Below are 23,888 nucleotides of genomic sequence, written 5' to 3'. Positions count from 1 at the left end.
CACCCTAAACCTTTCTACAAATCAGGAGAGTTCCTCTAGCAAAACTGCAATGAAATAAAGACGTGAGAATGACTCTGTATTCAATTTCTGTATTCAATTTGGAAGTAGCATACCCAAGGAAACCTTCCAACACAAAAATGAAGTCTTCCTCAGACCATCCTTACTGCATCGAGATGACTGAGGTATCAACAGCACTGCTCCTCTCAAGCTACTGTAACCTTTCAATACACAAATACATGTGGTCTGCGGTATTTACTTTTCTCTGCCTGTGGCTGTGTCTGCTAGGTCCTGTTTTCTGTGCCCATTTCTCTGGTGCATCTGTGCTCTGATGCTGCTCACATACAGGAGGAGCATGAGGGACGTGGCATGGCTGAGAAGCAGCTCAACAGCACAACCCTGTGCAAAGACACCTTTGGGCTTCTTAGGGCACAGGGAAAGGCAGGGGGACAATGACAAGGAGAAATGGCATGGAAGGAGTGGGAACAAAAGAGGGAAATGCCCAACTTGCTCACTGCACGCAGAGCCAAAACCAGGAACACAGGGCAGAGCCACGGCAACGCAACAGAATGACATCATCAGCACCTTGAATAATACCAAGTCAATGAAGCCAAGCCAGCCAAATCCCATTCCTCAAGTCTGCCTTTCTAGGAAGGATTCTTCTCCAATAGAACGGGTCTGCAGATGTACCACAGTATCACTCCTTGTAGTACTGATTTCTCACACCTCCCACAGGAGCTCAGTCATGATCCTAAGAAACACGTGGTCCCCAAGGCTCTCCTGTGTCCCTGTGAACAGTTTGGGCATCAAAGCTCTTTCACACTTATCTTGGAAATCCTCAGTCCTTTTGGGTTGTGAGAATAGAGGGAAAGTGGAGGTGGAAATGAAAATAAAAAGCAAAACTGATTCATCCTTTCTACTACACTACAGAGAGAGACTTTTGCTCTCCTACCACACGCCTGGCAACGCTGCCAAGTAGCAGATTACTCACTTTCCTTCATTAATCACTTAAAGCTGTGAAAAACAAAATGGTGTTTATCCAAAGTTCACTGGGACCAAAGCTACTGAACAATGAACATTACAAAGGGCAACACACAACTGCTTTCTTGGGTCTGCAGCCACACAGCTTCAAAAATTCTGCTAACAGAAGCACCTTCCAATGCTTTTCAGCCAAGGATTTGGGGAGCTGGTGTCACGGCTTGAAACCTTTTGCTTTTCAGTCACGAGCTGACTCACAAAGAAGTGCACCTTCGTACAAAGCATCAGAGTAACTGAGAAACCCAAACTCCAGCCAGTTCCAGGTGAGCTCTGACTCTTCTAATGTCAGCCCAGTGGTAACAAGAAGGTCTGTGTACAGAGTGCCCACAGCAAGCTGAGTCTAGGGAGTTTTACCTCCACAACAGACAGGCCCCAGCCCAATGCACTTCACTATAATGGTGAGAAAGATCATAGAGTCATGGAATCCAAGGTGTCCACCAACAAACTCTGGGATCTCCAGCTTGCTGAGGGGGCAACACCAGCTCTAAACAGCCTCAAAGGCACTCATCAAATCTTACTGACTACACCCAAGAGTTCCAAGTAGCAGCACAGCCAGGGCAAATCCTTTGTAAATGTTTCCCACATACTTTTAAGATGAAGTGATCGCACAAGACCTACTCCCACAGGAAACAAAGCATCCAGAATGATCCTCCCTTGTCTCTCGCAGGACATGAGACCTCTCGTCATGACTAAACACCATACAGTCACCACAGCCACCACCCAGCACAGCCCTCTCCCAGGGTCCCTGACCACCAATAGTACCAGCACCATTTCAGCCCCCATGTGCAAGGGCCACCATCTTCTCCAGCCTGCTCTGCATCTACTGCACTGGCAGCAGTGACAACACCTGCCTGAAGGATGGACTCTGCAGTATGGGTTAGAATACATGCAGATACCTGTGGTTATACATATCAGATACATGCCAAGGATCCAGGCGTGTGGACGTGGCACTAAGGGACCTGGTTTAGTGATGGGGCAACCTGACCTACTGTGACCTGACATCAGGTTGATGGTTGGACTTGGTTATCATCTCCAAGCTAGAGGGCTCTGGTTCTGTAATTCTGTTTTGGAGATTAATATAACCACTCGTGCAACCACTCTTGAAACTGCACATTCTTCTTAGAAAGAAGGCTAAAACAATGCTTAGCAACAGATGCTCAGGCAAGGTAACATGAAGCAAACACTGTAAACTGAAAAACTGAACAGAAAAAGACCCGTGGCTCTCTGCACCTCTGAATTTCAGTGTGCTGCTGTGAGACAAAGGGAGGAAGGCACAAACCTTCCCCTGTAACCACTGATTTCCTGGTTTTCAAGGCTTGGGATGAGTGGGAGATGTCTGTTCAGCTCTGGCTGCTGAGTTGCTGTTTGTTAATAAGCACAAAATGACCTCTCCCTGTCTGCACAGTGTTATTACAGATGTTGAACCCTGCTCAGACCCTTATTGAAAGTGTGCTAAATTATTTTAATAGGAATTACTGCAGTGATAGCCCTGACATGGAGATATATGCTCAAATAAAAGTGAAACTGACCGCATACAAAAGGAAGTCCCGTGTTTATCAGAACAGGTCAGACTCAAGCTAGCACAAAACAAGTTTCCTCTCCACAGTATAGCTCAAAACTACCAAACTTTCATTTTAGAGTGTACCCATTTTTCATTATTCAAAAGATACAACTGACTCTGATCTTTCATTGCCGCATGGCTGTGAAATGTAAACAATCAGATGTTTTCCACTGTGACCTACCCAGAAGAAAACAAGAATCAAAAAAATATTCATCTCACAGTTGTCACTTATTATTTTACTCTATCTTATGATGCATACATATGACTGTATCCTCCAAAGGCTTTGCTATTATGTGTGTTAGAAGGGAAGCGTGCAAAATAAAGGGATTTAGGAGGAAAGCTGCTGATTGAACTCTGCAAGGGACAGCACATAGATCAGTGCTCAGCCCCAGTGCTGCTGGGGCTTCAGCCTATGATTTTCACTTTTTTCCCATCCAAATGGGGCTCCATACCTGGAAAAAAAAGGTGAAACAGCATTGGGATCCATGCACACACAAGCATGGGGCACAGGAGTGGTTCGTCAAAGCAGCCCAGTCACACGACAAGCACAGATCTATACTTGAGGTGTGCAGGAGGAGGCTGCCCATGCACACACCCACCATCCCTACAGCAGTGACGCTCCTTCAGGGGAAAGCTGGGTGTGTGTCCAGAGGTGCAGCAGGAGTGACCAGAAGCCACAGCACCAGCACACCCATGTCCATCACACGGTGACAGCACTGTACAACCCACTCCACTGCATGCATAGAGAGACAAGAATGCAGAAAAGATCCCTTCCTGTCAAAAAGCTACAAATTATGGGAGATATATCTAGCACGCACACACATACGTATTTACATTTGTATGTGCATGTCTTATTTACAGATAAATATATGCAAAATGAATTCAATCGTCTACTTCCTTCTACTTTACCGGGTTAGGATAATTAAAAAATCATTAATTGGAGACATGTAAGAAGTCAGCCAATAAAACAGGCAGTCTGTTAGAAGCTGTTCCAAAATGAAATTAGAAATTAAAAAGTAAATTCATAAACCTCTATCTCTTTACTGTAACTCACCAAGGAGATTTTGATTTGAATTAGCCTGAAATTAATCCACAAGCAAGCATGTTCAACAGTATTTAATGAAACTATCATTTAGTAAAGTAAATACGATAGTGCCTGGATTTGGCTGATGTTTGGCTGTCAAACAGAGAGCAGCACACCAGGCATAGCAGTTCCCCTCTCTCTGTGATCATGTATCTTCACCCATAGAACGCACTCAAAACTTCAGATCTCGTTTTCACTCTCTGCCCATCTTGTACCTAAGCCCATGGTAATGATGCACCAGCTGCAGCATGTCATGAACCTCTGTCCAGAAGGGGGGAGACTTTAACAGCTTAATGAGATAGTAATACATATTAAAACAAACCTTATTCAGATGATGTGTCTATTCTAGTCCTCCCTCTGAAAATAACTGAGGCTGCGGGAGAACTGATCATTAGCATTTTGATAACAATCTAGTCAGCCTCCTGTTAAAATATTTCTCCTTTCATCTAAAACTGGGATTTGTTATCTTCTGCGAGCAGGCCATTCTAAAATTAGCAATGGCAAATTCATATTGGCATGGATCAGATGTTAAAAAAATAATCCTGGGAATAAAATGAACGTGAACTTGCCTGAATAACCAGGCTGTCTCTCCTGTTGCTGTAGCAGAGAGGCACTTCAAGCATCGGGTAAGAAACAACCTCTTCCCATAATTACCAATTCTGTACACAGAAGGGCACTCATTCACTATATACAGCACTAGTGTCGCTTGTGTGGTAAATCATATTCCAGATGACAGCCAACTAGAGGAACAAACTCCACTGACACTGATCCGTAAGGCACAACAGACGGGGTGACCTCATTGCAGCCTTTCAATACCTGAAGGGAACTTACTCCCAGGAGGGGAGTAAACTCTTCGAAAGGGCTGACAATAGCAGGACACGGGGAAATGGTTTTAAGTTGAAAGAGGGAAGATTTAAGTTGGATGTTAGGGGGAAGTTCTTCACTAGGAGAGTGGTTAGGCCTGGAACAGGCTGCCCAGGGAGGTTGTGGATGCCCCGTCCTTAGAGGTGTTCTAAACCAGGGTGGACGGGCCCCTGGCAACCTGATCTAGTAAATGTGTATGTTTGGTCCCTGCCAGGCAGGGGGGTTGGAACTACATGATCCTTGAGGTCCCTTCCAACCTGGGTCATTCTGTGATTCTGTGAACAGACAACAGGACCAAGCTTTGCACTACAGTCCCATTGTCTCAGCGATCAGAACATCCTTCGCACCTCTGCGATGAATAACATTACACTACTGCTGCAATGCACAAGGAGAAAAAGCAGCCGGGGGCAGTCAAAGGGAAAGGGGCAGCGGCTGCTGCCCATAACTGTGCATTGCCGGAGTTTGTGTGCGCGCAGGCAAACATGCACTGTGAATGCTGTGAGCTCAGCTGAGCTGCACTCAGAAGACTGGGCAGGCAGTGCTCTTCCTTTCAGATGTTTCACATTTTTCTCTCGACTTTTAAAAACAAAATGTCTTTTTAATACTCAAAGTAATATTCCTTCCTTCCGTCTTCCCCCTGGGCTGAAGAGCATCCCGTGTGCACGTATCAATAAAAATGATCACATTACACGCAAAGACTATTAGATTAAACTATACACTGCGGGGCGTTTTCAAAGCTCTTCAATTTTAAAGGTTCATCATGAGTTCTCTGTCAACAGAAGAAGTTCTTTCCTCAAAGAAGAGCTAACCAGCAAGTTTAACACTGCTGCTGAAGAGTGTGGCATTGGAGCCAAGCAGAGAAAGAACAGCAGCAGTCTCCTGCTGCCTTGTGTTGTCAGGAGAAAGCTCAGGCAGTAAGAGGAACCCAGACTAGTCTAAGAAAGGATTGTGGGCTGGTAAACAGAGAGGCCTTGCTTCCAGGCCCAGCTGAGACGCACCAGTGAGACATTTTCTTAATTTTTTTCACTTTCCTTTGCTTGTTTTTTTCAATCTTTCCCTTTTGCACAATGGTCCGGATGGCCATTTTCCAGCCCAGGACCAGGCAGCGGGCTGGCACGGTGCAGAGCTGGGGAGGAACCCGCAGCTGGCACAGCTCTGTCCTGCTCCCAGCTGCAGGCACGCAGCTGCTGTGGGAGCTGGGGCGAGGCCAAGGTCAGGCAGCTTTCTCAAATCCTGCAGTTTATCTTTGTCCCGGCTCTCATGTCCTATTAGGACTAATCTTGGGTTCTTCCCATGTCAGCTTGCCCCAGACACGGGAAACCTGTTGTAAAATATCAGATTTTAACAAGACTGCATTGAAAATACTAGCTAGAATTCAGTCTGGTATGCAATGGGGAACCACTAGAAAGTTGACACCGGGAGCATCCCGGAGAGTTTTACTGTGCAGATGTAACCAAGCCTCCGAAAACTGAACAAATTCAATACAGTAGTCAGAAATTACAATCCTTAGAGATATTAGAGTGAAACATTCATTATTAACAGTCTTTTAGAGGTTAAGGAGAGGTTTCCAAGGGAGAGTGACCCCTGACTTAAGAAGGAAGTAGCTTGCAATAGTCACAGATATTACAGGCAGGTTACGGGACTGCAAAAGGGAATTGCAGGTTTATCTGAAACTTAAGCAGTGTAAGCAGTGCTTCTTAAGGGAGACAGCATGAAACACTGAACAAAGTTGTGAAACTGCAGGGAAATCTCCAGGCACACTGTTCAGACTGAAACAGCAATCAGATACCTAACCTGAAGTTTTGAGACAGCGCACAGAACTAACTCTAAACTCTAAGAGAAGATCTTCCCAGCCCCTACAGAATAACTACACATTGGTACGGTAGCTCGCATGTGAGAATCAGAGCACACACTGCTCTGAGCTGAGACCTCAGGGGCCCAGCAGCTCAGCTACCCATGAGACCCAACTGGGTGGCTACCTGTGCAGCATGCTGTAAAGAGCCTGCTTTGCAGGGGAGCTGGACTCAGTATCTAGAGGTCCCTTCCAGTCCCTACAATTCAGTGATTCTGTGATTCTCTTGCTTGCAAGTGGAGGCTAACAGTAATGCCCATTGCATTTCTATAAAGTGTAATGGGCATCAACTGATGCGGCGTTTGAGGCATGGACTCAGATGTGAACGATCCAAATCATTTATTACAAGTTCTCACATCCCTTATATACCTTCACAAGCTTTTGTTTTCTAGCTTTCCCATCCACCCTTACAACTTTCCCAACCACCTTTACATGTCAACAGAGCATTCTACAAACACTCTTCAACTGTCCATGCAGGCACATATCCAATCAGAGCCGTGAGTCCCTTCTTCTCCTTCCAGAGGTGTCCTTGGTTCTCAGGCTGTTGATCTGGCTCCACAGCTGCTGCTCTGAACAGCTTTTCTTGTATTCCCACAAACTGACACCTGTAAATGGTAGTACTCTTCTGAAAGAGTGACTAACAAACCAGCACTGCTCCCTCTACTTGTGAGGCCGAGGAGTCCTCCTGGGCTAGCAAACTGCAGCCTCCCACGTGAGGCAGCCAAACAGCTCTGCACGTATCCTAAGTGGGAGAAGCACCCAGTGAAAGGCAGAGCACAGCCTGTCACTGCACTGACACTGCACTTCCCTTATGCTGCCCCTCACTGCCACCTGTCCCACCTCCTGGGAACAAACCTCATGTGGCTCTGCCATCTCAGCCACATCTCTTCTGGGCAAATGGAGACACAGCTTTGTTTTTTAAGGGTTGTTGCTTTGTTATACAAACGTTGCTCTCAGTTTGTATTTGAAGTAAGTAGGCTGTAAGCTGTGCACCTGGTGTGGAAGACAACTGGTTTGGGAGGAAATTGATAAAGACTTGCACTCATTTAGCTGTCTATTTGATCTTGAGAACTCCTGAAAGATCCTAAGTGATACACTCCAACAATTGTTAAGAAAAATACAACTCGCTCAGTAAGGAACCCAGATTTACCATAATGCCTCAGCAGTCCGAGGGAGCCATTTACTTTGACAGAACCCGAATTCCCCCAGCGGTTCTATGGTGGTAATGGAAACAGAGGAGCCAATAAATTACAACCTTGTGTGTAAAGCGACTACCATTATAAACCACTCTCAGCCTCCTGCGTTATCCCCAGGGGTGGCCACTCTAACAGCTTCTGGATTTGCTTCCCCTCATCCTTCTGCTGCGCTCTTTCTGCTTTCAGACCCTTTTATAAATCTATAACCATACCCTGTATTTGCATAGTATCTTTAAGGTGAGCATCCCAAAAAATACGGTGTAGAAACAATTGTTTTTAGAGGCTGAGACAGGCAATGGGAGGCTGACAGGGTTAGCAAGGGCACACGTCTCTGCAGATGGGGACAGTCACAAGAATCCTTCAGGCCTGAAATTGCAGGGAAACACCACTTCCAGACCTCTTATGCTAAAGGTGTGTGCCATGCACCTTAGAGCACCTGAGGTACTTCTTAAGCACTGCTGAAGGCTGGCCTTGGTCAACTCTTACAGCTGTAGTTTATCCCCAGCTCCTCTCACTCCACGTTTCAGCACTCTGGAGAGACCCAGTCCATGCTAAGCTATTGGGAAAGAGACACACAAACCCAAAAGAAAGACACACAAAGCACTGAGTTTTGTTATCAAACAATGTTCATTTGCACAGCAAAACATGGACACAGTAACAACAGGGAAGCCAGCTCTGCTCTGCCCTTCTAAGGTTAACTGTATTTCTCATAGAAACACATGCCCAGTGTGATGGTAACACACTTTGGTGCTCTGAAGGTCTGTGCAAGACCAGAACCTGATGGAAGCACCTTGGCTCTGTGCTACGGCACCTTGCAATGGGCAGCCTCCTTCCTAACCAGAACCCCATTGGTACATCCCAAGTTATATATTAAAGTGAATGGTATTAATTAGCAAAACACTATCATTTGCATTCAAGCCTCAGGCAACAAATCTACACCAATTTCTGAAATTAAATAATAATAATAATACAGAAATACGGATAGAATCATAATAGCTCTCCCCAAGAGACCTAAGCTGTCCCAGATCCGTATAGCATCGGAAAAGGTGGATCCAGTCCAGCCTTATGCAGGATTGAATGGGAAACAGTTCTTCTCCAGCCCGGTGCAGGCATGTTTGTTCCAGCAGCTGTCTGGGGAGGAGAGGTGCTGCAGTGCCTCCAGGAAAGCTCAGCAATCAGCTGTATCAGCAGCTCCGAGGAGGATTACTCTCCCCTGCTGCTTTTTTTAAAAGCAGATTAGTTCAGACTTTCTCTCCCTGTAATGAACCTTGTAAGGATCAAGCGCACTGCACTGATTTGCAGGGTGCAGTTGGGAGCTCAGTCAGAAGCTGTGCAAACAGCCCCGCATCCCCCCAGCAGCATCCGCTCACCCCAGTGAAGTGGAAGCAGCGGTTGTTAACCGTAACAGCCAAAACGTGATTCTCGGGTCACGTGGCATTTAGCTTTCTCCCAAAATCAGATGGATAGCAACCCACACTGACAGAAGTGGAGATGCTCAGCAGAGCGCTGCTCAATCAAAGTCAGAAAGGGAGAGGACATGATGCGTTATCATTTACCATGTGACAACCGGCACAGGGCTCAGGGAAGCGACTTCTGGGAAACCTGCTTATGGCGAAATACTAAAACATCAACCTCTCTGAGAATACTCACATTCTCAAGTTACTCTCAAGTAAGTTTTCCCCAAAAGCATCTCCTTATATGTGCATCCCCCAGGGCAACATCCCACGGTAGCTGGTATTAACAGCCAGGAGGAGCTCCTAGGTGCCCACAAACACTGCTCAGGGCACAGGACCCTGCAGCAGGAGCCCTGCAGGTGCAACAAAACTTTGAGCCCCCGGGACAGCTCTGTTGGGAAATGAATTAACTGAAACATCCCCGACAGCGACACAACCTCACACGGCATCTCCGCAGTGACCTTCCCGAGGCAGAAGCCTGAACACCGAGGTACGGCTCGGGCACATTCCGCGGGACCGGGGATAAGCCCACGTACCCGCTGTAAGTATGACGTTAGAGATAAGATAAAGTTCTCCGTCTCTTTTCGGAGCGTCGCCTGAAGTCTCCCGGAGAGGTCCGGCAGTGAATTCTATCGTTTGGGGTTATGCCATAGGGTACGCGGGGAGGAACCGACCTCCGTCCACCCGAGTGGTCGCAGCTCTTGACACCGATATTAAAAGCAGCGAGATCGGGCGCTCGACTGCGGGTTTAAAGCGTAACCGCATTGGCTGCGGCGCTCCCCCCTTCAACAAACCGCACACCTCGCTCGCAGACCCCCACTTGCTCCCGGGTGGGCAACGCCATCCGGCAGCTCCTGCACCTGCCGGGCAGCGGGGCTGGAAGCTCCGCGGGGTCTCGGCGCCCCGCTCCCCGCCGGCAGCCCAGCAGCCCCGGCCGTGCTCTGCCCTCCCGCCCCTCGCGGCCCGCACCCACCTTTCCCAGCAGGGCGCTGCGGCTGGCGGCTGCCAGCTCCCTCAGGCTGGCGGCGGCCGAGGCGGCGGCGGCGGCGACGGCGCTGGGGGCGGCGGCGGGCTGGGGGTACGCGGGGGCCGCGGAGCAGGGGCTGCCGCTGGCGCCCCCGGCGGCGCGGGGCCGCTGGCGGATGCCGTCCAGGAGACGGACGAGGAGGATGTTGGCGGGCAGCTCGTCCACGCCGCAGCCCACCAGGATGCGGCACTCAGGGCACCGGAGCTCCTTCTGGGACTTGAGGATCCTCTGCAGACAGGGCTTGCAGAACGTGTGCTGGCACGGCAGTACCTTGGCTGTGGCATCGAGCTTTTCGAAGCACACCGGGCACTCCAGCAGGTCGAGCAGCGACGACTCGTCCATCGCCGCCGCGCCGCCGCCGGCTCCCGCTCCAGCTCCGCCGCCGCTCCGCCGCCCCCTCGCCTCCGCCTCCGCCCCCGCCCCGCCGCCGCCTCCGCCTCCCCTCCGCGGGGCAGCGCAGGGCCCGGCGAGGCGGAGGAGAGCCGAGGGCCATCGGGGAGGCGGGGGGGGCCGCGGGCGGGCGGCGGCGCGAGGCGGAAGGAGGGCGCCCGGCCGGGCGCTGAGCGCGGCGCTGCGGGGCCCGGCGCGGCTGCGGGGGGCCAGGGCGGCCGGGGCGGGACGAGGCGGGGAGCCCCGGGAGGCGCCCGCGGCACGGAGGCCGGCCCCACCCGCTCCAACGCCGGCCCGCGGCTTTCGGCAGCGGGGCTCGCCGCCCGCCTTCCTACTCCTACTCCGCCGCCTCTCGGAGATCCCCTCGAGGAACAGAGGGACGGGAAGGATGGGGCTGCAGCCCGCGCCCGGCGTCCCCGCGGGATCCCGAAAGCCGGGGCACCGCCAGCCGGGACGGGACGGGGCAGCCCCGCTGCGGGCCGACGAGGCCGGGGCCGCCAGCCGGGCCCCGCCATCCCTGGCGGCGCGGCGCCCCCTGGTGCCTCCGTCTGGCCCCGAGCATCGCGGGCTGCGGAGATGGGAAGGAGCGAGCGGGCCCCGGGGGTTGTGTTCACGGCTCCGTGTCAGCGCCGTGGGCGTTAAAAGTCAGCTACTGCCGCTGCTCTTGTGGGGTGTGAGGGCTGGCAGGAGCCCTTCCTGTTTCTCCCTCAAGTGTCGCCTTTAAAATCGACTTCTGAGAGCTGCGTCTGGAGGACTGCTGGTCCCTGATCGTCTTGGGCCACGAAGATGATCAGGGGGCTGGAGCACCACCCCTATGAGGACAGGCTGAGGGAGTTGGGCTCGTTCAGCCTAGAGAGGAGAAGGTTGCGGGGTGACCTCATTGCAGCCTTTCAGTACCTGAAGGGAACCTACACCCAGGAGGGGAGTAAACTCTTTGAAAGGGCTGACAATAGCAGGACTAGGGGAAATGGTTTTAAGTTAAAAGAGGGAAGATTTAGGTTGGATGTTAGGGGGAAGTTCTTCACTAGGAGAGTGGTTAGGCCCTGGAACAGGCTGCCCAGGGAGGTTGTGGATGCCCCGTCCTTGGAGGTGTTCAAGACCAGGTTGGACGGGGCCCTGGGCAACCTGATCTAGTAAATGTGTATGTTTGGTGGCCATGCCAGGCAGGGGGGTTGGAACTACATGATCCTTGAGGTCCCTTCCAACCCAGGTCATTCTGTGATTCTGTGACTGCTCACAGTCCTTCCATCAGCCGTATGACTCCACAATGCAGTTTTGATGTACAAAGCAAGATGAGAGCTCTCTTGTCGTAAGGTTAATCCAGCCACTGTGGAGTAAAATGGACTAAACATCAGCCAGCGAACAGCGCTGAATTTCTGCTGCTCCTGTGATGCTGCAGCACACAGAGAGTAACACCAGAGAGCCCATGATGCAGTCAGGTCACTGCTTGCAGTGCCCTGTAATCCAACCCTTGTCCTTGCAGAGAGAAATCCCAACCTCACCAGTTTTAAACTGTAAAAAGTACTGATGCACAGAGAAACGTGAAATACAGTACCAAGGTCTTGGGCTTCTCTGGAGCAAAACTTGATTTAAGAGAAGGAGGAACAGTGAGCCTTAAGGATGAAGGAGTCAGCAGAGAGGGAGCGCTGGAACATCTGTAATGAGAAGCACAGCCTCTTTGGCATCTCAGGTTGCTCCCTTCTGAGATGAAAATGGTCAGAGCATGTAGGCAGAAAGTAGTGCTCATTTGCACCACTGTAAAGCCAGAGGACACCCTGTCACCTGATGGGTGTGTTTCATCTGTCCTCCTGTTGAACTTGACTTGTTAGCAGGCCTCCCTGAATTTCATAGAATCATGGAATCGTTAAGGTTGGGAAAGACCTCTCAGATGATCGAATCCAACCAGCAGCCCACCCCCACCATACTCAATGACCACATCCCTCAGTACCACATCCACATGGCTCTTGAACACCTCCAGGGACGGTGACTGCACCATCTCCCTTGGCAGCCTGTGCCACTGCAGCACCATGACTTCTGAGAAGAAATTGTTCCTGTTATCCAACCTGTGCAACTTCAGGCCATTCCTTCTTGCCCCCATTACCCATCCTCACACCACAGAAAACACCGGGGAGAACCAGAGGACGGAGGGGATGGGAGTTTCCCTTGACATCAATAGAGAAAAGATGAAATACGCAGAAGCCTGGGATAAAGGACATAAAAAAAGAAAGCAAAGAGATACAGATGATTTATCTGCTCTTGGTTTATTTTACAGAGATGTGGATTTTGTTTAATTCCCCCATCTCAGCTGCCAAAACTTCTAGCTTCAGATTATAAGTGCAAAGTGATTATTTGTGAAGTCATTAAGTAATGTGATTAGCATGGCTCTTAAGCAGAGGTGCTGCCTTACACACATTGATGGGGTGGCACATTTTGCTGTACATCCCTGCCTTCGGGTGTCTGAGGAGATGTCTGGTGAGCAGTTCCTGTGCCAGGCTGCCGAGTGACTTCACTCCCATGGTGAATGGAATAAAACCCTTCATGGTTATAAACTTTGAAGGGGACCTTCAAACTAAAAGGGACTCAGAATGGCAAAGTGAAGCTACAGAAGACCATTGAGACATTGGCCATTGAGACATTGGGAGGGAAGGGAAGGGAAGGGAAGGGAAGGGAAGGGAAGGCGTTAGAATGAGACAATGCAATTAAACTTGCAGCAGAATACACATCAGTCCTCTCTTGCTACTGAATTTTCCCTCATTGTCTAAATGGTTGTTCAGTTATGCTTACATTACATTTTACAATTAAAAAAAAATAAGGTGCACTTGGACTTCTGAACTGAATATTAATATTCCATGGAGGAACATATGTTTATGGCAGCCCTATATCTGCCCTGCCTTGTCTTCCTCAACAGTCCTGGCTGGGTGCTCAGCTCCCTCCCCTCACCTATACATTCAACACCTCTCCATGAAAATACAAGAGAATGCCCTGAAAAGAAAAGATTCAAAGGATTTTTGTAATAAAAATGGCAGACCAATGTTAAAACTCTACACATTAGGAAAATGACTGCATTATATTGTGGCTTTGATTCAATAAACATGTGATTTAAAATGGTTCTTCCTCACAGACTACACAGTGTCCATTGCCTTTGTTCACCAGCCTATCAATTCACAGCAGTTTTTCTGCAAGTTTCATCACGTTCGGTGTAGCTTGGTCTTACAATGATGTGGATGCAGGCAGGCCAGACGTTGTCATTTGTGCAGCTTTCCCTACATGTCCAGCCCTCCTGATAAGGTACCACACTTCCAGCACTGTTATACAACATCTTTCTTAGAGGTGCATCTTGGGCTTTTAAAAAATTAAAACTTCAGCTTTTTTACCTTTTTTTAAGGGGATGAAAGATAGCTTCAAACATTTATAAGGTTACCTTCTCCACAGTAAACTATGTGTAAATTATGCAAATGGTTTTTAATCTTGGTGGAAATCAGCTTGATGTCATAAAAATGATGAAGAGGAATATTGTTCCAGTCCCAAGGAGCTTTTGCAGGTCACGAACGCAGTGACAACCTGTTCGGTCTTTGCTCTGTCTGAGGAATCAGTTGCAGTTCCATAAGATGGCGAAAAAACACATTCTATTTCTTCTCTCTTCTTCACGGATTGTAAATCTGATTAAATTGTCTCCGCTTAGACACTCACATTTTTCTTTAAAATGGAAAGATACTTCTGTTAGTGATTAATTCATTTAGCCCATTCATCAAGATACTTTTTTCCGCCTCATTGGTTTCTTTGTATTACTTCTTTACACTAATCCTTCCCACTAACTCACGTGTCAAACTAACAGGATCTTTCTTGGAGGATATCTGAGGAAATGGCTTCTTGCGGTGGTTAACAAGACTGCATTCTGCAGCAGAGAGAAGGCCCCTTGTTTGGCAAAGCTGTCCATGGTGCTGTCACTGTAGGATCATAGAGGCGCAGGCATAGCGTCAAGACTTTATTCCTCTTTTGTGATCTCTGTGTCACAACCAAAAGACAAATAACTTCATCACTGTCCTGCCAATAACCACAAGAGATTTCCACAGTTAATCTACGTATTTCCAATTATCAGATTTTTAGAGATTAAAATTAGTTGTTGAAACTTCATGTGTTGCAGTTGTTTTTAAAGGCTCAGTTGCTAGGCCTTCATAGATGCTGGACTGTGTTCAGTTGAGGATACTCAGTATTTACAACTTTAATCAGGGCTACTCAGCCACTGAGCTTCCAGCAGGCTGCCAAGGCCCTGGTTGTTCTAGAGCCTGTGTTACACAGCAGCTGTGTGTGTGTTTGGGAGGCAGCAGAGGTGCCTTAGTGGCTGGTTCCCACCTGCAGCAAGCAGAGGCCCCAGGCCTCCTGTCACCAGAAGAGCCAGGTGCTGCTGTTATCGATGACCAAGTTATTAGCATGCTCCTTGAACTTTAACCAGCGCTATCAGTCCACAGAAACTGCTACTGTAAGTAAATCGATGCATCGTCAAGTTATTAACAAACCATCTGCAGCTAAACCATGAATAGAATAACTACTATGAACAATAGAATTGATCATTTCTCTACCATACTTCTGACCTAACACTTTTTGGGTTATTTTTTTTTTAAAGGAGAATTAATCTTATTTTCTTACATGTGGTTCAGGAATAACTTTGACTTTTATTTGTAAAAGTTGGAAGAATAATGATTAATTGCCATACATCTGAGAAAACACATGTTCTTTCAATCAGCATTGACTTATTTAAATCAAAGAGGAAAAACAGTAACCAACAATGCTGCCAAAATAAATGTTTAATGGAGCACAAGACTGTAATTTTCTGTATAATGAGGCATACCATCTCTAGTAACAAAACGGGTACCATCTCTGCAGACAGGCATGTACTTAGAAACATAAAGATGCAATACACAGAGAAGTCTTTGCTCTTTCAAGCTACAGACAATACAGGCAGCGAATAACTCAATAGACTTTATTAATATTCAAACAAGCAGCTGTCAACACTTCATCCCAGAATAAGCTGAAGCTCTTTACATAGCTTTTACTACTGTAATAGCCGGGTTCACTGGCAGTAGATTGGAAAACATGCAATACTAATGAACCCCCCTGCTTCTCCTGGCCCACCATTTACTCCTTCTCAAAGTGAAAAACATTTACTACATGTGCAATACCACACTCCCTAGAGGATTCAGGTTCAAAGAGACATTTCTGTTTTGTTTCTTAGCAACATACATCCAATAAAAGTGAAACACCGTACAAACTGCAATCTGTTTGTGTTGTTTTAATCTATAATGCAGTACTTTGCCATTGCTAGAGAGGTATGCCACTACAATAGCTTTACGATGTCTCTTACCATTAGACATATGTGGTTTTATTTTCCTATGCTGGACTGTCTGCTGTGGAAGATATTTTTGAAGACATTGTAGTATTTTCATGAATAATAAAGAGGTAATTCCTGCTCTAATAAGGACACACTTGCCAGGATTATGATGCAGTCTGTTACATCAGAAGAGATCCTTTGATGTTTGGTTTACAGGCAGCATTTGGGCAACTTACAAGGACTTAATTCCTAGAATGAGTGTCTGCCATCCTCCAATCCAAGGGCTAAAAGGATTTGTGCAGGACATCTTTCTTGGAGGGACAGCAGACCTGTCTCTGTATTATCTTCTCCCTCTTACAACTCCGTCATTAACTGACTTGATGTGACTGAAAACTGTGTTATGATTTCTTGACTTTAACATGGAGTTGAGGAGGAAGAGGAGCCAGCCTGGTCCCCCAAGGCACACAGAGAAATATGCCCTACAGAGTAGCTTTCAAAATGTCTCTCGCTGCAGCTGTATGGCTCTTTCCCTCAGTCATTTGGCGTAATTACTTCCCCAATGCCTACAAAGAGAGATAGGAAAGATGTGGCATTTATCTTCTTCCTATGTTTTTATCCTTCAGTATATATTTATCTTTAAAATTCAGAAATGACTCATCTCTAAACAAACTCTGCCGTACTTATGTTCTGTAAGTGCTTGGTAATAACAGCTCTAGAGCACGAACACTACATTTTCAATAGGCAAGCATTAGACAGGTGGAAACAACAACATTTACTCTATAAAGAAGTGCTGTCTTGTTATTTAATGCAGCAGGAGAGAGAAAATAAAATAGCATATGAGGTGTCCCATTGTCCAGTGGCTTTGAAATATCCAATTCAAGAAAGGCGGCTGCATCTCCAGTTCACATCATGACTTACCCCACCAAGGAACCTTCTGCTCCCAGTCTTCTTTGTGTTTATTTTATATTTTGCCTTCTCTCAGGTAGGCTCTTCTGTAGATTAACTTGTTTTTTCCAGCAGTGTGAGCTGAAGAAGCAATCTCACGTTTTCAGAGGAAGCTGGCTGAGGGAAGGCAAATAAGCGTCCAACACCAGAGATGTAACTTCTGAGCTATTTAACATTGAGGATAGCTAAAGAAAACAATACCACGCAGAAACACCAGGTGGAACTAGGAGAAGAGGGAAGCAGGAAAGGAAGAAAAAGTCCTCTCCAGTTTGCTAAGTTTTGTGAAGAAATACCTGTTCTAAAAGTCGTCTCAGCAGAAAATAACTTATTTACTTATATTTCACTAATTATCAACTTCTCTGTATGCATACAAAATTAACAGCCTGATTGGCTCTTTAGAGCAAAGAGGCAAACACTCGATTCAGAAATAATGAGCATGATGGCACAGCCTAATATGATAACCCTGCTCGACACCTCCTTTCTCAGGCAAAAAGCTGTGGCAGGGCAGAAAGCTTCCTTTCCCTGGGCTCCCATTACCTATGGTTTTGGAGAAGCTGAACACTTTGTAGCTTTTGCTGAGGTCAACTGAAAGTTGTGGTTGCTGCCTGCCTTTGCAAATGAGGTTATAAAAGTCAACAAACTCCGTCAAAATAGTAGAGGAAATGAATCACATGCTGAAAGGCCACCATTTCTCTCTCAGAAAGAGCTCGTTTCACTGGCTTTCCCTAGTATAGACCATTGCGATGCATGTCCCTGAGGATTAATAGCCACCCCTTCATTTGCACTTGAACCCCAAATAGGAAATCACCCTCTGCACATTGTGATGCTGCCTATGTGTTTTGCAGAGGGTGAGCAACCAAAGGCACTGCTCACGGGGAGTTTATGCAGCCTGCACTTCTGGACAGCTATCAGAGGAGGAGGTGCTCAGCAGAGGCAGCTCCAGACCTTCTCTCTGCACAGCCAATGGCAGTGCTGCACATCTGCCCGTACAGAGAAATTGTCTTAGGAAGTGTTTCAGGTTTGCTATCATTAGCTTTTGCTTCTATGGGAAACACAACTGCCAGATCCTGATGTCTGTGGGGTTCGGCAAATGGGGCATCACAATCTGATGCTGCTGCTCATTTGCACTTCTGCTCATTTTTATAACTTTATAAGAGCTTTAACACCCATTCAGATTTCACTATTTAATTTCAAGGCACTCTTCAAGTTGAACTGTTGAAACCTCTCCCTATCAAACAATCCAGGATATATCTAAACACGCTTTAAAGCCTAGAAAAACCTTTAAAAAATCTTGTTTCTGTTGATGAAAAACACTTAATGCAGAAATGACGTGTCAAATACATGGTCTGTCCCACCAAGCAGTCAGTGCCTAGTGTTCAAGGTATGGGGTTTACACAATTTCTGAGTAGAGAAGAGCCATCACCAGCCCCGCACTTTCTCTGTGAGCATCAATTCACAAATCAGCATTCACTCTTCACAGCTTCTCTGGGATTTACCTGCCTCGTGAGCATCACATCACAATCAGAGCACTTGTTTGCTGCATCACTTACAGGAAAGAAAACACAAAAAGGTATCGAATGCAATCAAAGCATATTTTCTTTCATTTACAGAAAGACTCACTACATACTGAGCCTTCTATTTACCAAAGAAGTGATGCTTTCAACTGTGTTAATTTTCTTTTTTCTCATTTCCCACTGAGAGGGCAAATTATAATAGCTGATAACTGGAAGGCCAGTTTACACTGCCTTACTCCTGTAATAACTTGCCCTTGTGCAAAAAAAACAATCAACCCACACATTGATGTGGAGCAGCAGAGCAGCATTTATACCTCATTTGCAGAGCATAAATTATATAGCCCTGAATACTGTAGATTAGGTTTTCCACTCCGTAACTTAAAACTCAGTGTAATCAATAAAATTACAGACTACAGCATCGCCTTTCCAGACCACGTTTGGTGTTACTGTGTCTTGTAAAAATGCTGGTCCAAGAAGTCGAGAAATGTGAGAGAGGATCTTCTTTGTCCCAGGAAAAGCTCATCGTAGACTGTTTGCTCCACAGTTCTGGGTGGGAACTCATCGGAATACACTTCTGACATGTTGGCTGGACACACCACTGAGGCATTTTTCCCAAAGCAGGCAGCTGAATGTGAAGCCTAAGCTGTGGAGAAGCACTGAGTAGCAGCTTGGACTGATGCTGCCATCAGCACCTTGAAAGTGCCAGAGACACAAAGCTCCTGTCTGCGGGGTCAGGTCCCTTTTGGTGGACTCTTGCAAAGTGGCTTCTACATACGTTGGGGAAGAAAAGGTCTGAGCAGTTGAACTCCTTCCTGGCAGAGCAAAAATGAGGTCTAACACTTCCAAACAGGACTTCCTATGAGGTGTAAGGCTCAGTTTGGCTCTTTCTGTTGTCTACCTTTATTAAAGATCACTTCAGGAAGCATCAGTCTCTGCTTTCACAGAAATGCATATCAGCGTGTCTGCTTTTAAACTATCTTGTGTGGCAAAAAAAAAAAAAAAAAAAATGCAAAGGAGAAAAGGTTTTAAGAAGAATGGATGCCAAGAAAAATCAAAAGAGAACTGAGGGCAGCAGTGGTTCAATCTGCTCTGGCTAAATGAACAGCTTAAGCATTACTGTCTGACATTCCTTTGGAGGCATATCTCTGCCAAAGACGCCATGGACACCCGTGGTATTGCAAGTGGTTCCCACAATAACAAAAGAGATGGATGTTTTGCAGTGTATGCCTCAGCAACTTGACTAAATGCCCAGCTCTGGAGGAGAGGGTCCCCAGCTCAATGTGCATGGTATCTCCACAAGCAGCTGGCCCCCTGCCTGGTGCTGGCAATGAAGCTGCCTGCCTCCGGGACTGATCTCCCCACAATATACACACACGTTTCTGCCTGCTATCAGCTCTTTCTCCATCACCCTCCTAAGCAACTTGAACCCTTCACACTAGCAGCTTGGCTTCCTCTGCCACCACCCTCTGGGGTAAGACCGCAAGCACACATTCCAAAACAGACTCACCATAGCCAGACTTTGGCTGCAGCTGCTCCAGAAGCACTAAGTTACTGATTGCTCTGGAGGAGCCATCTGCAGAGAGGCTCCTAGGCGGAACTATAGAGCCAGGTGAAGAGCTTTGAGTACTGGTGGCTGACAATGAAATGCATTTTCAGTGCTTATCTCTCTGTTCTCACAACATCTAATAAAGCAGCATGTGAAGATAAAAATGTAATAGACCTTCTGAAAAAGCTGTTATATATTCACCCTGTTTTGTTTTGTTTTGTTTTGTTTTTCTTTTATTACAATGAGTTGCTTTCTGCCTCAGAAAACAAGTAACAGGCTTCTTCAGGCTTGCAAGAGCTGTCTGTTGCTTGCTGAAAGGAGCTCTCAGAAATTAGCCGGGTTTTAGGGTAAACCACCCCGCAGAAAAAAAAGAGAAGTGAGCTTTTTGAACACGTTGCATTAAAAGGAACTGCCATCTCGGGGAGGGACCGGAGAAGCTTTGTTGTCTTACTCCTTGAAGAAGCACTTGCCAAGGTTTTTACATGACAGGCAATGGGAGAGAGACATCTGCCAGGGTGGAGATGAGCACAACACAGGTGGGATCTCTTTCCACAGCCCCAGTGAAACAGGCAGGGATGTGCTTAGAGTCAGCTCTTTATTGAGAGGGATTTCTCATTTGCAAGCCTCAGCATGAAGAGTATGGTGGATGGGATCTCATAAGCCAAGTGGCATCATATCCCAGCATAAGGCACAATGCAACCGCAGCGGGAGACCGCACTAATGCTTGTCTTAGGTACACTGGGGCTTCAGGGGCTGGTGGCTCAGTGGAAAGAGAAACAAGTGGTTTTTTACCACACAAGTATACACGAGGATCATTTGCCGTTGTTGAGAGGATTTGGTACCTAGTCAGGGTAACCCACTACAGTATAGGCAACTTGCAGCTATTACATGAAAAACAAGAACCTGAACTTGGAAAGGCATCTCTGAGACCCAAATATCTTAAGGCTAGACCAATGCACGCATGCTGCAAAAGCTGGGAGAGGAATCAGACAGTTGTAAAAACATCCCTGGACTGCCAGACACACCTCCAGAAAACCTGATGGTTGGATGTGTTCCCTTCTCAATTTCCTCTACTCCAAGATGGGTTTGAAAAGAGGCACTGAGCCTGCCAGGCTGGGTATGTCCTAACCCAGCTGAAGTAATTCCAGCTTACAGAGTCAGGATTCTCTTCTCCACATTTGAAAAGTGTGGAGAGAAGAAGAGTTCATAGAACTAGCAAATGCTACTTGCATTGGGCATCATTTTGAATCTGGGGAGTTAAATTACAGAAGTATCTTCTGTAGGAAAAGAACCTCTTTCTGTTAAATGATATGGTGCTGGTGAAAACAGTGAGGCTGAAGATAGGCTCTTCCTCTTGGGTAGCAACCTGGCAGTACTGAGACAGTGACTCTTTTTACAGCTCCCAGGCAAAATACATGGGAATTGCTCTGGAAATTGCAAGCTTGACATTGCCCAGAGGACATGGTATATGAGCACAGCCTATTCCTGAAGACCAGTTCAGGCTTTCTACAGTGCCAGCAGATTGGTGCTAAATGTCAGCAGTGTGTGCTTTCTAGACTATCTGAAGACCACCACAAGAACAAGCTGACAGAAAAGAGAACCAAACTGGGAGCCCAGCACCACTCACTGACATCAGTTCTTCATTTACACTCCTGACTCCAAGGTGTTTCCATCCACTCCTCTCTCACATTAACTCAGGTGATGGCAGTGGAGCAGATGGCTGAAGGAACCTGATGGGCTGCTGAATCCAGATCAGCCATTAAAAGTGATTGAGGCTTCATTCAAAGAGCCATTTCTCATGCCATCCACAAACAAAGGTCATGTCGTAAAACTAATTGTAAAAGACAGATCATGATATTTTTAATGCAGCAGGTTAAGATTAGGAGAAGCTGAGATTATCTGTGGTTCCTGCAATCACAGGGTTAAAATATCAGTATAGATGTACCCACCAAACACTCACTTGGGGTCCACATGAAGTTGTGAGTGCCTGTCTGGGTCCTCTTTTCTACCCCCAGAAGAAAAATAAAAGAGGGGGAAAAAAGGCAACATTCATGCTGAATTATGCATGCAAGTGTTAAAAAGCACCACCTCTTTGTTCCTTACAGGTGATCAGTGGAAACCCAGAAGGGAATAATATTTGATAAAAGAATGGTGAACAGGAGCAGCAGAATAGCACCAGCTCCTCTTGTAAGTGCGAGCATATCAGAGACCTCTTCTGTTGCCGGTAAACCTCCCTTTCTGTTTGCAGCTCTTGCTGTGAAAAATGGCTAGGAGGGATGTGGAGCTCTTTGATGAGGAATGAACCTGAGAGTTCATAGTAGTTCAAAAAAGCTCTCACTGCTTGTAAGAGCCAAGGCTTGACAAGCTCCTCTCCTTTCAGACTCAGAGGACTCCTTCAGACACCGAACTCCAGGAAAACAAGTTTGTGTAGGTCTCCTTCATTTATTTTTAGAGATGAGAAATAGGCCAAGCAGCTTTCAGACATGCTTAGATTGCCTGTCACTTACTGAGACTGCAGCCTCACAAGGTGAGCCCATGCCCGGCCATAGGGGATTGGAGAATGGAAACTGGGATGCTTTCTCCACCCTGAGCCTTTCTGAAAAAAATAAAATCTTGTCACACTTGGTATGATAAACACAGCAGAAAATAATGAACTTTAGTCAACTATTTTTAAGTGCAGTTCTTTTCTTAAATCATTCAGTCTGGAGAAGAGGAGGCCCGGGGAGACCGTATCGCTCTCTACAACAACCTGAAAGGAGGTTGTGGCAAGTTGGGGGTCTCCCAGATAACAGCAACAGGACAAGAGGGGGTGGTCTTAATTTGCACCAGGGAAGGTTCTGGTAGGATGTTAGGATAAACGTCTTCTCAAAACAAGTGGTGAGGCACTGGCACAGGCTGCCCAGGGAGGTGGTGGAATCACCATCCCTGGAGGTGATCAAGATCAATGTGCATGTAGCACTGAAGAACCTTGTGTGCCCCAGTGGCGCAGTGGTTAAAGACGCCGCCTTGCAACACTGGGGCCCGGAGTTCGAATCCCCCCTGTGGCGCAAGTGGTAGAAGTGCCGCTCTGCTACACAGAGGCTCGAATCCCGGGGGCTGGACTCGATGATCTCTAAGGTCCCTTCCAACCCGCACGAAACTATGAAACTATGAAACTATGAAACCTGGTTAGTGGGGATGATGGAGATGGGCTGGTGGCTGGACTAGATTATCTCAGAGGTCTTTTCCAATCTTAATGATTCTATGGTTCTATGACACCGTGCTTCCAAGTAGGAGTTAGTGCTCAGGTTATTCCTACATCTGCATCTCCTGCAATATTTACAGATGTATATGTATCTTTTGCAGTAGAATTACATAGCATCTTGAATAGCAAACACGAAGTTTGCTTCTGATGAAGAGTTGTTGAGTTTGCATGCAAGACTAATGTTAGTCATGAGACACCAGACATACAAATTTTGAGAGAACTAATATTTAGGAAAGAAAAAGGATGACATCTTCACTCCAAAACTCAAAATGAACAAACATATGTTGGTTTTAGTGCTGTTCTTACATTCAGTAGTAGAAATCTTGCCTTATCCAGTAACAAAATCAGCATTCATTTATCACGATTGACTGAAGTGATCCTACTGATAATGACTTGTTACAGGAAAAGTAATGGAGGGACAGTTAGTAACATTAAGAACATCAGTAATTAGAAATTAGAATAAGTCTTCTTTCTAGTAAATTGATTTATTACAACAACTCATTTCAACTTTAGTATCTCTTCAACTAGAATTAGTGATATTAATACATTTTTTACTATTCAAATTATAGCCTGGCTTTTTCTCCATAGCGGGGTGTTTCATTTAGTAAATGAATATCTACACAAGGAGATTATTTAATTTAACAAGGAATCTTTCTATGGATGGTTTAAGTAATAAAAAATGCTAATTCTTGAAGGCTACCAACACACAAAAAAACCTCAATGAAAGGTACATCTTTTGTAAGAACTGAGAAATCTCTGTTCAAGAACCTGCCACTCTCCTTTTCATGCCTACTTTTTATTCTAAAAACCCTAAGAAGAACAGAACAGAAGAATCACAGCATCATCT

At 46.5% G+C, this 23,888-nt stretch overlaps 1 protein-coding gene across 1 annotated transcript in view; it reads right to left on the bottom strand.

Moving 5' to 3' along the window:
* The window catches only part of SH3RF3 (SH3 domain containing ring finger 3), a 224,942-nt gene extending 206,110 nt beyond the window's left edge, over positions 1–18,832 (bottom strand). The window contains exons 1-2 of the mRNA XM_032442587.1: positions 18,699–18,832; positions 10,020–11,031 (exon numbers count right to left, since the gene is read on the bottom strand). Coding sequence (XP_032298478.1) covers positions 10,020–11,031; positions 18,699–18,832 — 1,146 coding nt within the window. The remainder of the gene's footprint in view (positions 1–10,019; positions 11,032–18,698) is intronic.
* Between the last annotated feature and the right edge of the window lie 5,056 nt (positions 18,833–23,888).

Source organism: Coturnix japonica, chromosome 1 (genome assembly GCF_001577835.2).
Source record: "Coturnix japonica isolate 7356 chromosome 1, Coturnix japonica 2.1, whole genome shotgun sequence".
In the NCBI taxonomy this organism is placed as follows: Eukaryota; Metazoa; Chordata; class Aves; order Galliformes; family Phasianidae; genus Coturnix; species Coturnix japonica.
Note: the sequence above shows the minus strand (reverse complement) of the source record. Positions and strands in the feature narration are given on the sequence as shown.